Genomic DNA, 13,735 nt, shown 5'->3' with positions numbered 1-13,735 from the left:
TCATTTTTGTCTCCCCAATACCTAGTATAATTGTACAGCACATGGGAGTGCTCAATAAATTATGATGGCATTAGTGACTCAAAAATACCTCTCAGGTCTTCAGTCCCTCATGGATGTGTGGCCCCGGCAGAGGAATCAGGTCTCTGATGTGAGTGCCAGATTCCTACTTGAGTCCACGGAGCGAAAGTGGCATGCACTCTGTCATGTTAGGCGAGCAGGATGAGCTGTTTGTGGCCAGACCTGGCCCCTGAAGTTTGTCTGTGATTGGAGTCTTTAGAGCAGTAGTAAAGCATAGACAAACTTGTGCTCAGGGTCATGTTGAGAATACCCTTTACCTAAAAATATCAACAGAAGGGCTTGCAATGTAGTCTTCGTCTTAACACTACTTTTTTATTGGTTCTGGAAGACAGGGCTCTGAACTGTTGCATTCAGGGGTGCGAACAAAGGTTACTTTCTTTACCTTTGCAGATCACGTGGAGGTCAAAGTTGGAAACCCCTTTGTTCTCCTGCAACAGAGCTCTTCCGAACTGGTGTCACACCTCCTGCTTGAGCGACAAGTTTCACCTGACAGGTAGGAGCTACGCCGTGGGAATTGAGCATGGGCCTTCCTAATTGTTTCATCAAGGAAACTGAGGGCTGCGTGCGGTTATACTTGGGCTCAGTATAGGGAGTGGGTTTCTTCTATACTTCGCCCTTGATTTCCATTTACTCTTATACAGCTACATTCAAATTCAGTGTGCCTCCTTTCTTTCTCTGTTGCCACCACTAAAATTTACATTGCAAATATAAAATTAAGGAGAGAATCTTCACCTAGGAATAGGCAATAAGTCACAAATCTGATAGCACATTAGTTGGCCAGGCTATAGAAAAACAAGCATTCTCATAGATTGCTGGTGGGATATAAGTTTGTACAAGCCTCCATGGGAAGGCACTTTGTCCAAAGCTACTAAAATTACAAATTCATGTACCCTTTGACCTAGAAATTCATTTTGGGGAATTTATCCTGTGGCCTTATTATACATATGGAAAATTATGTATGTTCAAAGTCATTTTTATTATAGCCTTATATGTAATAGGAACAGATCAGAAAAATCCATTGTCCACTAACAGGAGACTAGTTAAATTATGGTTCATCCCCATAATGGAATACTATGTGCTGTCCAAAGAAATGAGAGGCCTCTCTGTAGAGGGATATAAACAGATCTCCCAGATATGTTATGAAGTAAAAAAATAAAGGACAGAGCAGTATGTCTAACAGGCTATTTTTTGTGTTTTAAAAAAAAGAGGGGGACAATTAAAGAGCCTGAATGTACAGTTGCTCGTGTAAACATAAAATCTGAGATTAGGTGATGGTGCCTATGCACTCAGGCTTTATTCCCTCTGCTTCTCTCCCTCCAGGCTAGCAGCCCTTCTGGCCCGAGAGGGACTCAGCCTGAGTGTGCCTCAGGTCATCGTCAACTGCTGCTGTGAGCCCCTTGCCCTTTGCTCTTCCCTGCAGAGCCAGCAGACATCCTCTCTCTTGACCCAGCTGGGCATCCTGGCCCAGCTACACACCTCTCACTGCCTGGAAGACCTCCCACTTTCTGAGCAGAGCTCCCCAAAGCCAACTGAGAAGCCCATATCAGAGAAAAAGCCCAGCTCCTCCCCAAAGGATTTATCATCCTCAGCCCTCACCTCTTCTGCCTTGACCTTCCTTAAGTCCCGCTCAAAGCTGCTGGCAACAGTGGCCTGTCTGGGGGCTTCCCGAGGATCAAAGGTCACCAAGATCAGCTTGTCATGGAAGGAGCTTCGTGGCCGCAGGGAGGTACCTCTGACTGCAGAGCAAGTAACCCGGGAGTGTGAGCACCTTCTGGAACAGTTCCCTATGCTTGAGGCCTCTCTCCTGGCCGCCTGGAAGCCCCTCCGAGGGTCCTCCAAGCAGGAGCAGAGTCTGGCAGCGAGTCTCTGTGGCCAGGCTAGTCTCTCTACTATCCTCCTGGGTCTGCATTCTCCTGTTGCCCTGGATGTACTCACGGAGGCCTTCGAGGAAGCCCTGGTGGCCAGAGATTGGCCCCGGGCCCTTCAGCTTACTGAAGTGTATGGGCGAGATGCGGATGACTTGAGCAGCGTACAGGATGCAGTCCTGAGCTGTGCCGCAGCATGTGGTGAGCAGAAAGCTATGCCTCCCTCCTTCACTAGTGGTAATAGCATTTCACATTCACTGAGCATATCATCGCATTTGGTCCTTATAGTAACTCTAGAGAAAGGTGCCACCATAAGGGTAGGAAGCTTGCCAGGATAGTAGGAGGTGGAGCAGAGCTTAAAATTTAGGTCTTTCTAACTTTAGAAAACATATCTATAACCAGTATTCTCAACCCTGCATGTCAGAATCGTTGGAAAATTCTATAAACCACAAATATTGGAGGTCCATACCCAGAAGCCCCAGGTGGAAGTTAGGTAAATGTTTACTTTAAAACAGAAAATTTTTTCTTTTAAGGGCTTTGAAGGCCATAGAGTCTCAATTGAAACTACTCAACTCTTCCATTGTTGCATGAAAGCAGCCAGCCATAGAGAATGTATAAACAAATGAGAATGGCTATATTTTAATAAAACTATTTATAAAAACAGGCTGTGGGCCTGTTTGATAACCCCTACTTTAAAAGCTCCCCCGGAGATTTTGATGTGTGACCAGAGTTGAGAGCCAGTGACCTACCATACTCCATTAGGGAAAGCAAGGGGCATGCTATAGTGAACAGTTTCTGGGTAGAGGGCCTCGCTTCCCTGTGGAAAGGAGAAAATCAGTCCTTGAGAAGGGCGAAGAAATCCACTGACTGGTTATGCAGCCTTCTGTGCTTGGAGTCTGTTTTTCAGCTCTGAGATAGGTGTGGGAGAAAGAGAGATCTACTAATAATGACAGAGGATATTAAGGGAGTGAAACTACTTTCCCTGAAATAACTTTCAAGTAGTTATGGCACACAGTGAAATTGCAGGGAAAACTAAAAGTTCCACTGACTCGTTGAGTCTGAAACATTGCTATATATGCAGCATGCCAGAATGTGGAGAGCTTCATCTATTTTCCTTCCTTCCTTCCTTCCTTCCTTCCTTCCTTCCTTCCTTCCTTCCTTCCTTCCTTCCTTCCTTCCTTCCTCCCTCCCTCCCTCCCTCCCTCCCTCCCTCCCTCCCTCCCTCCCTCCCTTCCTTCTTTCCTTCCTTCCCCCTTTCTTCCTTTCTATTTCTTCCTCTCTTTTCTCCTTCTCATCCTCTCTCTTCAAAAAGTCTCATGACTCTGATTAAGTTTGCATAAACAGAAACATAGGGGCATAACATTTCTGCTTGCCATATAGTATAAAAACTAGTTAGTCAGATAGATCTTAAGGATCCTCCAAGCTCCTGTTTCATGAAATTGAACAAAGCTCTTCTCTTAAGAAGCAACCTGGACTCTGGAGCTCTTCTGGTGCCAGGCTTGCTGCCTCTGGGTATCTTTTTGTCTTGTAGACAAAGAAGGTTGGCAGTACCTGTTTCCTGTGAAGGATGCATCTCTGAGAAGTCAGCTAACCCTAAAGTTTGTGGAAAGGTGGCCCCTGGAGTCGTGCCTAGAGATCCTGGCCTACTGCATTTCAGACACAACTGTCCAAGGTGAACTAAGGTGTGAACTACAGAGGAAGCTGGTGGAGCTGGAGGTGTATCAGAAGGTATGGACTCTGGCATCGAGAGAAAGGAAATGGACTTCTCACCCTATTACCAACTCTCTCTAGTCTATTCTTATGTGATGGTGGATTCTAAGAAACAGAAAATCTAGGTCTGGCTTTTGCTTTGCATCTGGTTTTTGTTCTTAGGTGAACAGTGAGGAGGCTGTTCACCTCCTGTCTGGTTCCTCTTTTATTTACTCACATGATTTTAAATATATATGCATCAAACAAGGATAAAAAATTAACACTAGATAATACTCTGGAGTCCACAAAGCCTTTTCACATATACAAGGTGGGGCAAAAATAGGTTTACAGTTGTAAATGAAACACAGTTTATTCTTATTATTTATTAATGTATTATTTTCCATACAAACAACTGTAAGCCTACTTTTGCCCCACCCTGTATAGTTGAGCTTTGTGTACGTTTTGTGTCCATTGAGTTTTTTGTTGTTCTTCTTCAAGAGTTTTTATAGAGCTTGTCTCATAATATGTCTTTTTTAAAGATTGTTTTAAATCCCACCTAAATTTCAAGAGCCATTTTGAAAGGATGCTTGAAAATGACAATTTCAAAAGTGAAAGATTCTTGCAGTGTATGTGTTACATTCAAGATCAGGAGGCTCAGGGAGACAGGTTTGGGTGGTAACAAGTATAAAATATATGCTAATTTTCCATGTGTACTTGGAATGGAACGGAGTCTAGAGCCCCACCAGCGAGAGGCAGGTGAAAATTGTGGGTAAAAAAGATTCTTTCCACTCTTGCTCAGCAGTTTTCATGCAGAGCTAAATGCTGCATGAAAGGTGATCCCACAGAGCATTGAAGCCAGCGGACTATCTTGAGTTGAGTTTTGGGATGGAGGAGCATGGGACAAGTGACCTTAGAAGGGTGAACAAACTGTAAAGTTACAGAAACCTCTGAGAGCTGTCTTCACAAGTGAAAGGCCCCAACCTTGCCCTCCCGGCTCAGTCTTTGCTCCCTGACTGTGCTTCCCCGATAGGTTCACTCTCCTCTAAACAATCTTTGCCCCATTTGCTCCAATTCCTCCCTTCTCCTGGCAAGTTATGACAGCCTGACTTTGGGACATAGCTTATCCCAGGAAACTCCAATGACTCGTTCATGGAGGAAGAAGCTGCACTGTGGTTTGACAGCTTTTCCTGTCTTTCTGTAGATTTTAGGTTTGCAGGCTACCCCAGTGTGGTGTGACTGGCAGACCCTGAGGAACTGTTGTGTTGAGGACCCATCAACTGTCATGAATGTGATTCTAGAAGCAAAGGTACCATTTTCCTGGGTGGTATGTTCTTTCCTCCTCTTTTCAAAGCTACAACTCTTTAGCTGGTTGTGTAGACCTCTTCCCCCATATAAATGTCCACATTTTTTTTATAACTGCATCACATTCTTTTTTCATTTTTGTATATGTGTATGAATTTATCAATATACAAAGAAGTATACAAATGACAATTGATGCTTTTATACTATTACCTTGCGTTCATACAAGAGATTTTCTATACTGTATACACTGGGTAGAGAATGTATATGTAACAGTGGGATTGCTGTGTCATCAGACATGAGCATCTCACCTTCACTAAGATTTTACCAACTGCCCTTCAAATCAGTTGCCCCAGTTATACTCCCACTCACAGTTTCTATTGTTTCCATATCCTTACTCTTTTGGTATTATCCAACTTTTCACTTTTTGCCAAAAGGATGGTATCTCATTGTTTTAATTTTCATTTTCATGATTAGTAATTATCTTTTCATGTGTTCCTTGGACATTTGAGTGCTATATAGAATTTATTGACCTTTTAAGGAGCTGATATACCATAGTTCAAAATGTAGATATGCTCATTCAGATGTTCAGCCATCCAGGAAACATTTATCGAATACCTGTTATTTGTTAGATACTATGCTAGATGGTGGTGAAACAAAGATGATAAAGTTTAGTCCTTGCCCTTAAGCAGCTCACATTTTGGGAACAGGGGCGATAAGAGACGTATTCCTATGTAATTATTATATTCCAAGTGACAGAAGTAAGCCCAGATTGTGGTAGGAGCACCAGCAGGGCACCTATCATAACCTGAGAAACAAGGAAGCATCCTCAAGAAGACAACATCAGGCAGAGTGGTGGGGAGGGCATTCCAGATCCGCCTTATTAGAATACTTGGACAAAGCCCTGAAAATTCTGTTCTCTGAAATTTTAATCCAGAGCTCACAAATTGGGGGTGTTGGGGTGTGGAATCCAACCCCAAACATGTTTGTTTGGCCCATGCAGTATTGGTCTGCCGAATTTTTATTTTTTATAATTGATTTCATTGTCAACATTTTAAAATAGGGACTTCTTTAATTTAAAAAGTTTTTAAAGCCTAGTAACTCTGGACCTGCACTTTCATGTGGCCACAGTCAAAGCTGAGTAGGCATTGTCTCCTTTGAACAGCCTTCTCAATCTTCCCCACTTCCATTGTATCTCTCAGGGCTGATACCAAGTGTCAGTCATTTATTTCACCTGCTTTTCTTTTTTATAATACTGCTGAGATGAAAATCACATAATTAACAACCTGCTTTGTTCATTTTCATTTCTTACCCAGCCATTCTAGTCCTTTGAGTTTATGATCCCACTTTAATCCTGTAGTGAAGTTCCTACCAGTACTTACCAAACTTTCTAGGGCTTTAGCAGACCGACTGAAGATTGCTAAGAAAAATCAGGCAAAAGCCAGATGAGTGTCCAGGCCATTCATTTAAAGGGATTGAAAGCATGTGTGTGTGTTTCCTTCCAGGAGTATGGGCTGTGTGAGGAGTGGGGCTGCCTATACCCCATTCCAAGAGAACATTTAATCAGCCTACATCAAAAGCATCTTCTTTACCTTCTAGAAAGAGGAGATCATGAAAAGGCTTTGCAAGTAAGCCTCCAACTTTTCCCATTCTGGTGGGGGGGGAGGGTACGAGAAGAGTAGTCAAATCAGATGGCTTCGTTCCTGCTTAATTCTATGCAAATATTCGCAGTCTCAGATCTGCCCCTTCTGGTCCTTCAGGAGCTGGTTATAGTCTGAATCTTGAGCAGAAGGTGCCTAGCCCTCCATTAGGTACCAGAGGGGCAGCTGGGTCAGGATTCTGCTGAACTCTGGTCCTGTCAAAGCCATCATTTGTGAAGCTATGGGAGTGGTGAAAAAAATGAGTACAGAGAAGAGATTAGTCCAAAATGAATAAATGTTCCATTTTCAAACAAAACAGGCTGGACTAAGTGTTCTTCTACAGGCTTCACCTTTCTCCTCTGCCCTTCTCCTCCAACAGCTTTTGCGAAGAATTCCCGACCCCTCCATGTGCCTTGAGGTCACAGAGCAGTCCCTCGACCAGCACCCTAGCTTGGCCACTTCTCACTTCTTGGCCAACTACCTCACCACCCACTTCTATGGAAAACTGACTGCTATTCGACACCGTGAAATCCAGGCACTATACATGGGATCCAAGGTAAGGAGGAAAAGCAGGTATTGGAAAGCGTGCCTGAGGGAGAGACTGCTGGCCAACTCCCACTTCAGAATTTGCCCTGTCAATGGCTCTTCTTCCAGGCACCTGCCATCTTTGGCCTGTGCTGTGTAAAATCTTTACCCTAGCAGCCCACCATATCCTAGCTGAGTCCCTTAGAACTTGTCATTCTTTTACTGCCCCATATCCAAAGTGAATTTTACCTGGGCCTCTTAGGTTCTCTTTATGCTATCCCTGGCATCTGCTGTATCAATTCTGACCATGTATTAGCATCTCCTGGGCTTTTTAAAAATACCAGTAGTTGACTTCTACCCCCAGATCAATTAACACTGAATCTCTTGCAACAGGGCCTGGCTATCTTCCAAAGGGATTCTGATGTAAGGATTTAAAACTAGTGCTTGATAAAGGGTTAACTGTCTAGGTAATAAGATGAGGTAATAGGCCCTTACCTTTGATACATAACCTTGGAGACACTAATAGAAAAAAGTTATAAACTAGAAAAAGTAATCAGGAGAAGCAGTGTTTGGGGAGAAATGGGGCCCTCTGGCACTCTTCTAACAATTCTGATGCGCAGTCAGATATACTGCCCACAAATAGAATGAGGGCTGGCTGAGCCAGGAATATGACCACTGGCCCACTTGCTAAGAGTTCCACTACATAAAATGTTCCTAAAGAAGATACTTTTTTTTTCTTTTTGATGCACTCTACCTAAATGGAGGACTCCTTTAAAACTGGCAATGAGCAGAGCCAATGGACATATTTTAAGCCTAGTGATAACAACCTCTAGAAGAAGTTTAGAGTAAACATTTACCTGTAGGACACTGGAGGTGCCAGGTTAGGCAGTCCACTGAAATCACCTTATATTGTTCATCCTAATAAAGCCTCAAATGGACTGAATGGTGGCTTTAAGTTCAGGCAAAGCTCAACCATGCCTGGAGGATTGAGGCCAGAGGTAAACCGCCTACCACCTGTGGGCCAAATCCACTCCTGAGCCTACTTTGATATCAAGGTTTATTGGAACAAGTACATGCGTTCACTTATATATTGCCTATGGCTGTTTTCCCACTACACTGGCATAGTTGAGTAGCTGCAACAGAGACTTGGTGGCCCATAGAGCCTGAAGTTTTTATTATCTGACCCTTTACAGTAAAAGATTGCTGACCCCTCCTCTAAGTGAAGGTGCTTGGAGCTTTCTTCTTGATTGCTGCCTGGGGGATTTAGATAGGAGTCCAGCCTTGCTTCCTAAAAGACTACTAACCTGTTTCAGTAGTTAGCCATGTACCCTTGGTCCCTAGCACCTTCCCCTTCCTAGTAAGAATCTCGGCTTTCTTCTGAGGTTTGTGTACTATTTTCTTTATTCTGTGGATGTTCCCCACAAACAGGTTTTGCTGACCCTGCCTGAGCAGCACCGGGCCAGCTACTCCCACTTGTCCTCTAAACCCCTGCTCATGCTGGAGCAACTGCTCATGAACATGAAAGTGGACTGGGCCTCTGTGGCTGTGCAGACACTGCACCAGCTGCTGGCCGGGCAGGAGATCGGCTTCACCATGGACCAGGTTGACTCACTGCTTTCCAGATATGCGGGGAAAGCCCTGGACTTCCCGTACACTCTGAGGGAGAAACGATCAGGTGACTGCCAACACCCTAGATGGGCCTTCTGCATGGAGGAGGAATTACTATTCTACACCATTAGTTTTAATTTCTCCTCTTTTATTATTTTGAAATGATAGAGATTGAGAGTAGGAGAGATCTTGGTCTTGGAGGAAGTAGCAAGCTAATCAGAATTTTTAAATGGTAGATAACCACCGTGTGCTTGATGTTTGGGGAACGAATGTACTGGAAGTAGTCTCTCTGTGGCCTTCATGCAGTGGGTTCTCAAGTGCCATCGTTTTGTATAGAGAGTACATACCAGGGTCTCATCGGCTACCACTGGTGTCTGAGCTGACTCAGCCTCTTCAAGAATGAAGAAAATTAAGTAAATATGGGCTGATGTCTCCAGCCAGCTCTTTTTTCTTACTCCCTACCCCCTAGGGGCATCATCTTCCACTTTCCTCTGGATATTTTTTGATGTATTTTGTACAATCCTGGAATCTAATTTCTTATGTGCCTTTATAAACATACTTTGTTGAGGACTTTAAGAAGCAGGCTTAGAAGTCCTTCTACCATTCCTTTTATACCTGGTAGTGTCATGGAATGACAACCAGTGAAACCAACAGGGCTTTGAACTAGCTGCCTAGCACAGTGAATAGAGATGCTTACGGTAGAACAATATTCTGACAGCATTTCCCTCTCTGCAGATTCTGAGATTCACCTCCAGGAAGTTGTCAGTCAGGCTTCAGACCTCGAGACCTTGACCAGATCACCATCAGCCGAGTTCTCTTCTGCTGCCGCTCCTGGTGAGAACAGCTCTGAGAGTTACCCAACTTTTAGTTCAATCTTGCCCTATTCTCACTTTCTGACTCTTTTGCCCCTTTTTTAAAATTTCCAGTTACAACGTCCTTACTGTTTTCTTGGTTTGTTCAACTTCGTGTACCCCAGAAAATTCAGCATACAGTTGATTCTCAATATTTGCATTGGTATATCTTTAGTTTCTACAAACACTGACTTAGTGAATACTGGACCATTGCTGCTAGAGCAGCTATGTACACATGTGTATATAGCTATATACACATATATATCTTACATATATTTATATGTGATTTATATGTATCATGTATACAGATTAGATATATATATCACAGATTATAACCTTGAATTCAAAACAGTTCGTAGCAATGAATTCTATTTTAGTTATTTTACAAAAGAAAAAAAGGTTCATCAGTGTTAAGTGACATGCCTGAGGCCACCCACTATTGGTGCCAGAGTTGGGTATCATTCCCTGTCCTACTAAGCGCAGGCCCGGAGCTCCGCGCACCGCACTGCCCTCTTCCATCCCTGCCCTCTGGTGCGCTCTGTGGGAGAGCTAAAACAGGAGGGAGAACAGGAGGGAGAACACCTTTTCCAGCCTCAGCTGAGAGCCTGCTGTCAAGAGACTTAAAGCATTCGCCACCCTGCATGTCCGTGAAAGCACTGTAAATATTGATTTTGAGGTTACAAATAAATGCTAGCGAGTGGACAGATTCACAAATATGGAATCTGTTAATAAGGAGGACCGACTGTATTTCATCTTCATGTTTATTCTACTCCTGTGCTGCATCTAAGTACTGACATCTGTCACCCACACAGGGTGTAAGCTCCTTGAAAGCCTCAGCCGTGTATTGGTTGCCCCTTTTTTCTTTTTTTAATCCTTACCGAGGATATTTTTCCCGTTGCTTTTTCAGAGAGAGTGGAAGGGGGAGAGAGAGAGAGAGAGAGAGAGAGAGAGAAACATCAATATGAGAGAGAGACATCGACTGGTTGCCTCCCACACGAGTCCTGACCAGGGCCGGGATCAAGCCTGCAGCTGAGGTATGTGCCCTTGGCGGGAATCAAACCCGGGACCCTTTAGTCCGCAGGCCAATGCTCTAGCCACTGAGCCAAACCGGTCAGGGCGGTCGCCCCTTTTTTCCATCCCTCCTCTCCCAAAGTCTCTGGCCCTTTGCACAATGGCCTACACTCAAAAGAAGCTCAGCAAGTGTTTGTTTTGCCAGCGGTTGGAGCAAGATTCTGGGAAGAGATCTGTAGCCTCTCATCTTTGGGTACTGCTGAGAGTCACTATGTTTTTCAGTTTTCTTTTTCTGTGACCTGCCAAAATTGCTCTGCAAGGTGACAAGAAATCTCCTTAGATACCATAAAGCAAAGACTGGCATTTCATGGCCATTCTTTGAGAATTAGTCATTCTTCATGGTAACCATCAGACCTGAGGGGAGGGCTCAGACTTATAGGCATATGGGCAGCTTCATGCATCCGGGCAAGGCAGCCTGAGCAGCTTTGGTTTATGTTTTGGGTTTGGTCTTTTTTAGCTTTTTATTGTGGAAAATTTCCAAAACACAAAAGTAGAAAGAATAGTGCAGTGAAGTCTCACATACCCATTACCCAGCTCATGATGACCATTCTTGATTCATCTATATCCCTGTCCTTCTACTGGATTATTTTGAAACAAATCCTAGATATAATTTTATTTATAAATATATCAGTATATGTCTCTAAAAGTAAGGACATTTATAAAACAAAACCATAACATTGTTATCATACCTAAAAACAAATTAATGATTCCTTATTATTAGCAACTATCCAGTCAGTATTCAAATTTTCCCAGTTGTCTCATAAAGATGTTTTTAGAATTGGTTTTTCTAGAATCAAGATCTAAATAATGTTCGTACATGGCATTTGGCTAAAATATCTCTTAAATCTCCTTTAATCAGTAGGTCCCCTACATCTTTTTTCCCCCTACCTCTTTTTTATTTGTGGAGGAAACTAGGTCATTTGTCCTAAAGAGCATCCCACATGCTGCATTTTGCTGGTTTCTGCCCTGTGGCAACCTGGGTCTTTATTCTCTATATTTCTAGTATACAGTAGCGATATCTAGAAACTTGATTTGATTCAGGCCTAATACTTTTGGGTACGTATATTTGATGGGTGGTTGTGTCTTTCCCATCAGAAGATACACAGTGTCCAGTTGTCTCTCTTCTTGTGATGCAGTCAGCCATTAATGATCATTAACTGACTCAGTTATTTCAGTAGGGATTTGTAAAGTGGCAAAATTCTAATTCTCTGACTTCTGGCTCTGACTCCCAGGTGTCTCCATTGTACATTCCCCCAGTCCAAGGGAGAGGAGTGTCCCACAGAGTCAACCCCTGCTGGAGTTTGTGCCCCCAGCAACACCCCCAGCCAAGCACCAGTGGGTACCAGATGAGAGTGAGAGCCTCTGCATGGTCTGCTGCAGGGAGCACTTCACCATGGTGAGCAGCATCCATTTCCCACTTTATCCAAAGAAGAAATTAAAGCAAAACTCAAGTTCATAAGCCTGAGTTTATAATCACCTCATGTCCCCAAGAAGATACTGATATTTTCAGAACTACCAAATCTAGAACTTTGGATGTATCTTTAACCTGACTAGAGTGTATTTTCTGGATTCAGACAGGTGGTAGATGCCCTGAAATAGCGTTAAATTCTAAAATCTTTGCCATTCTCATAAAAAAAACAAAAAAGAGGCAGTCTGGTTTAGCAGGAGGAGTCACCAAACATCAGAAGATCTTGTTCCTAGCTCCCCTGTCTTTCACAATGAAACATATGACCTGGTAGTGGTTACATTTGCTGCCTCTGGAGACAGAAGACCTGGGTTCTAATCCCAGCTCTGCCTCTTATTAGCAATGTAACTATTAACTTTTTCAGTCTCAGATGCTCACTTGTAAACTCTGGATGATATGTTATTTGTCGTGTCACTGTAAGGACTAATTATGATAAATATTACCACACTTAACACAGCGCCTGACTGGTATATTACTCAGTGCCGATGAAAGCAAGGATGATGTAATTTCTTTGTGTCTGTTGCCTCCTCATTTATAAAAGAGGTGTAATATGTTTACTAACCTCTTATAATGAAATGAGGTAATACTTGTGAGATATTTTGAAAAAAGAACACTTTTTTTACCATCATGAATACCATGTAGAAATTGTATCTGAGAAATTGGCTGAGAAAATCATTTCCTTCCCCACTGTTTTTTGCTGTATCTTTACAGGTTGCCTCCACAGACAAGTAGATCTTACCAGGAGCTATTGTAAAATTGTCCATGACTTGGGCCGAGAGATAACTTTACATCTCAGCTTCTCAAAGGCAAGCACTAGTGTGTTCTTTCTCAACAGAGGCCCACACACCTGGTGTTCTTAGTAAGGCACAGGGGCTGACACCAAGGATAAATGGATTAATAAGTATACTCACAGTTCCTGCCATCTCACCTTCTCTTCCTCCCCCTTCCTTCTCTTTCCTCTGACACTCCTCAGTTTAACAGACGTCATCACTGTCGCCGCTGTGGCCGGCTAGTGTGCAGTTCCTGCTCCACTAAGAAAATGGTTGTGGAAGGCTGCAGAGAGAACCCTACTCGCGTGTGTGACCAGTGCTATAGTTACTACAACAAAGAGTGAGTGTTCTGCAGCAGGGCTACTACTGTTACTGAGCCCTGCACCCTTCCCAAAGTCCTTACACTCCCAGGAGGCTCACTATGGAGAGCATCTCAAATCTGGAACAATTACAAAAAAGTTTTAACTTAACATTCACATTGAAATGCCATGAACTCTACAGTGAAAGATTTGCCCTTGGTCAGAGAAACCTCTAAGAAAGAAATAGGGGTGAGAGGAAGCCAAGTTTCAGGCTCTTACAAGATGTTCTTTCTGTATCAGGGCAACTCGGGTCATTGATCTTATCTCACCAACCTCCTCACCTGTTTCAGAGCCACTCCTGCTCCAGTTGGTCTTAGCTGGACTCAGAGGGACACATTCGTACCTGCTGAATGTTTGGGCATCACTTTCATCAGCTCTCATCTATCTGGTCTAGTCATCCTGGCTCGTTATCATAATTAGAAGAGCCTTTTCAGTAATCCTGAATCATGTTCCTACCCATAGTTGACTTGGTGAGAGATTTCAGAAACTGCTCGTCCCTCTGGCAAGACAGATCA

General features: G+C 43.3%; 1 protein-coding gene across 4 annotated transcripts in view; it reads left to right on the top strand.

Moving 5' to 3' along the window:
• The window catches only part of ZFYVE26 (zinc finger FYVE-type containing 26), an 80,619-nt gene that overhangs the window by 26,428 nt on the left and 40,456 nt on the right, over positions 1 to 13,735 (top strand). For all 4 annotated transcript variants that reach the window (XM_081154550.1, XM_081154548.1, XM_081154551.1 and 1 more), the window contains exons 20-29: positions 469 to 571; positions 1,399 to 2,144; positions 3,475 to 3,671; positions 4,834 to 4,938; positions 6,437 to 6,559; positions 6,951 to 7,127; positions 8,525 to 8,771; positions 9,440 to 9,538; positions 11,859 to 12,022; positions 13,065 to 13,201. In XM_081154550.1, the coding sequence (XP_081010676.1) occupies positions 469 to 571; positions 1,399 to 2,144; positions 3,475 to 3,671; positions 4,834 to 4,938; positions 6,437 to 6,559; positions 6,951 to 7,127; positions 8,525 to 8,771; positions 9,440 to 9,538; positions 11,859 to 12,022; positions 13,065 to 13,201 (2,098 nt within the window). The remainder of the gene's footprint in view (positions 1 to 468; positions 572 to 1,398; positions 2,145 to 3,474; positions 3,672 to 4,833; positions 4,939 to 6,436; positions 6,560 to 6,950; positions 7,128 to 8,524; positions 8,772 to 9,439; positions 9,539 to 11,858; positions 12,023 to 13,064; positions 13,202 to 13,735) is intronic.

The sequence above is a fragment of the Miniopterus schreibersii genome, assembly GCF_964146895.1.
Source record: "Miniopterus schreibersii genome assembly, chromosome: 1".
Lineage (NCBI taxonomy): Eukaryota > Metazoa > Chordata > Mammalia > Chiroptera > Miniopteridae > Miniopterus > Miniopterus schreibersii.
The sequence above is the reverse complement of the archived record's forward strand: the minus strand, read 5'-3'. Positions and strand labels throughout refer to the sequence as shown.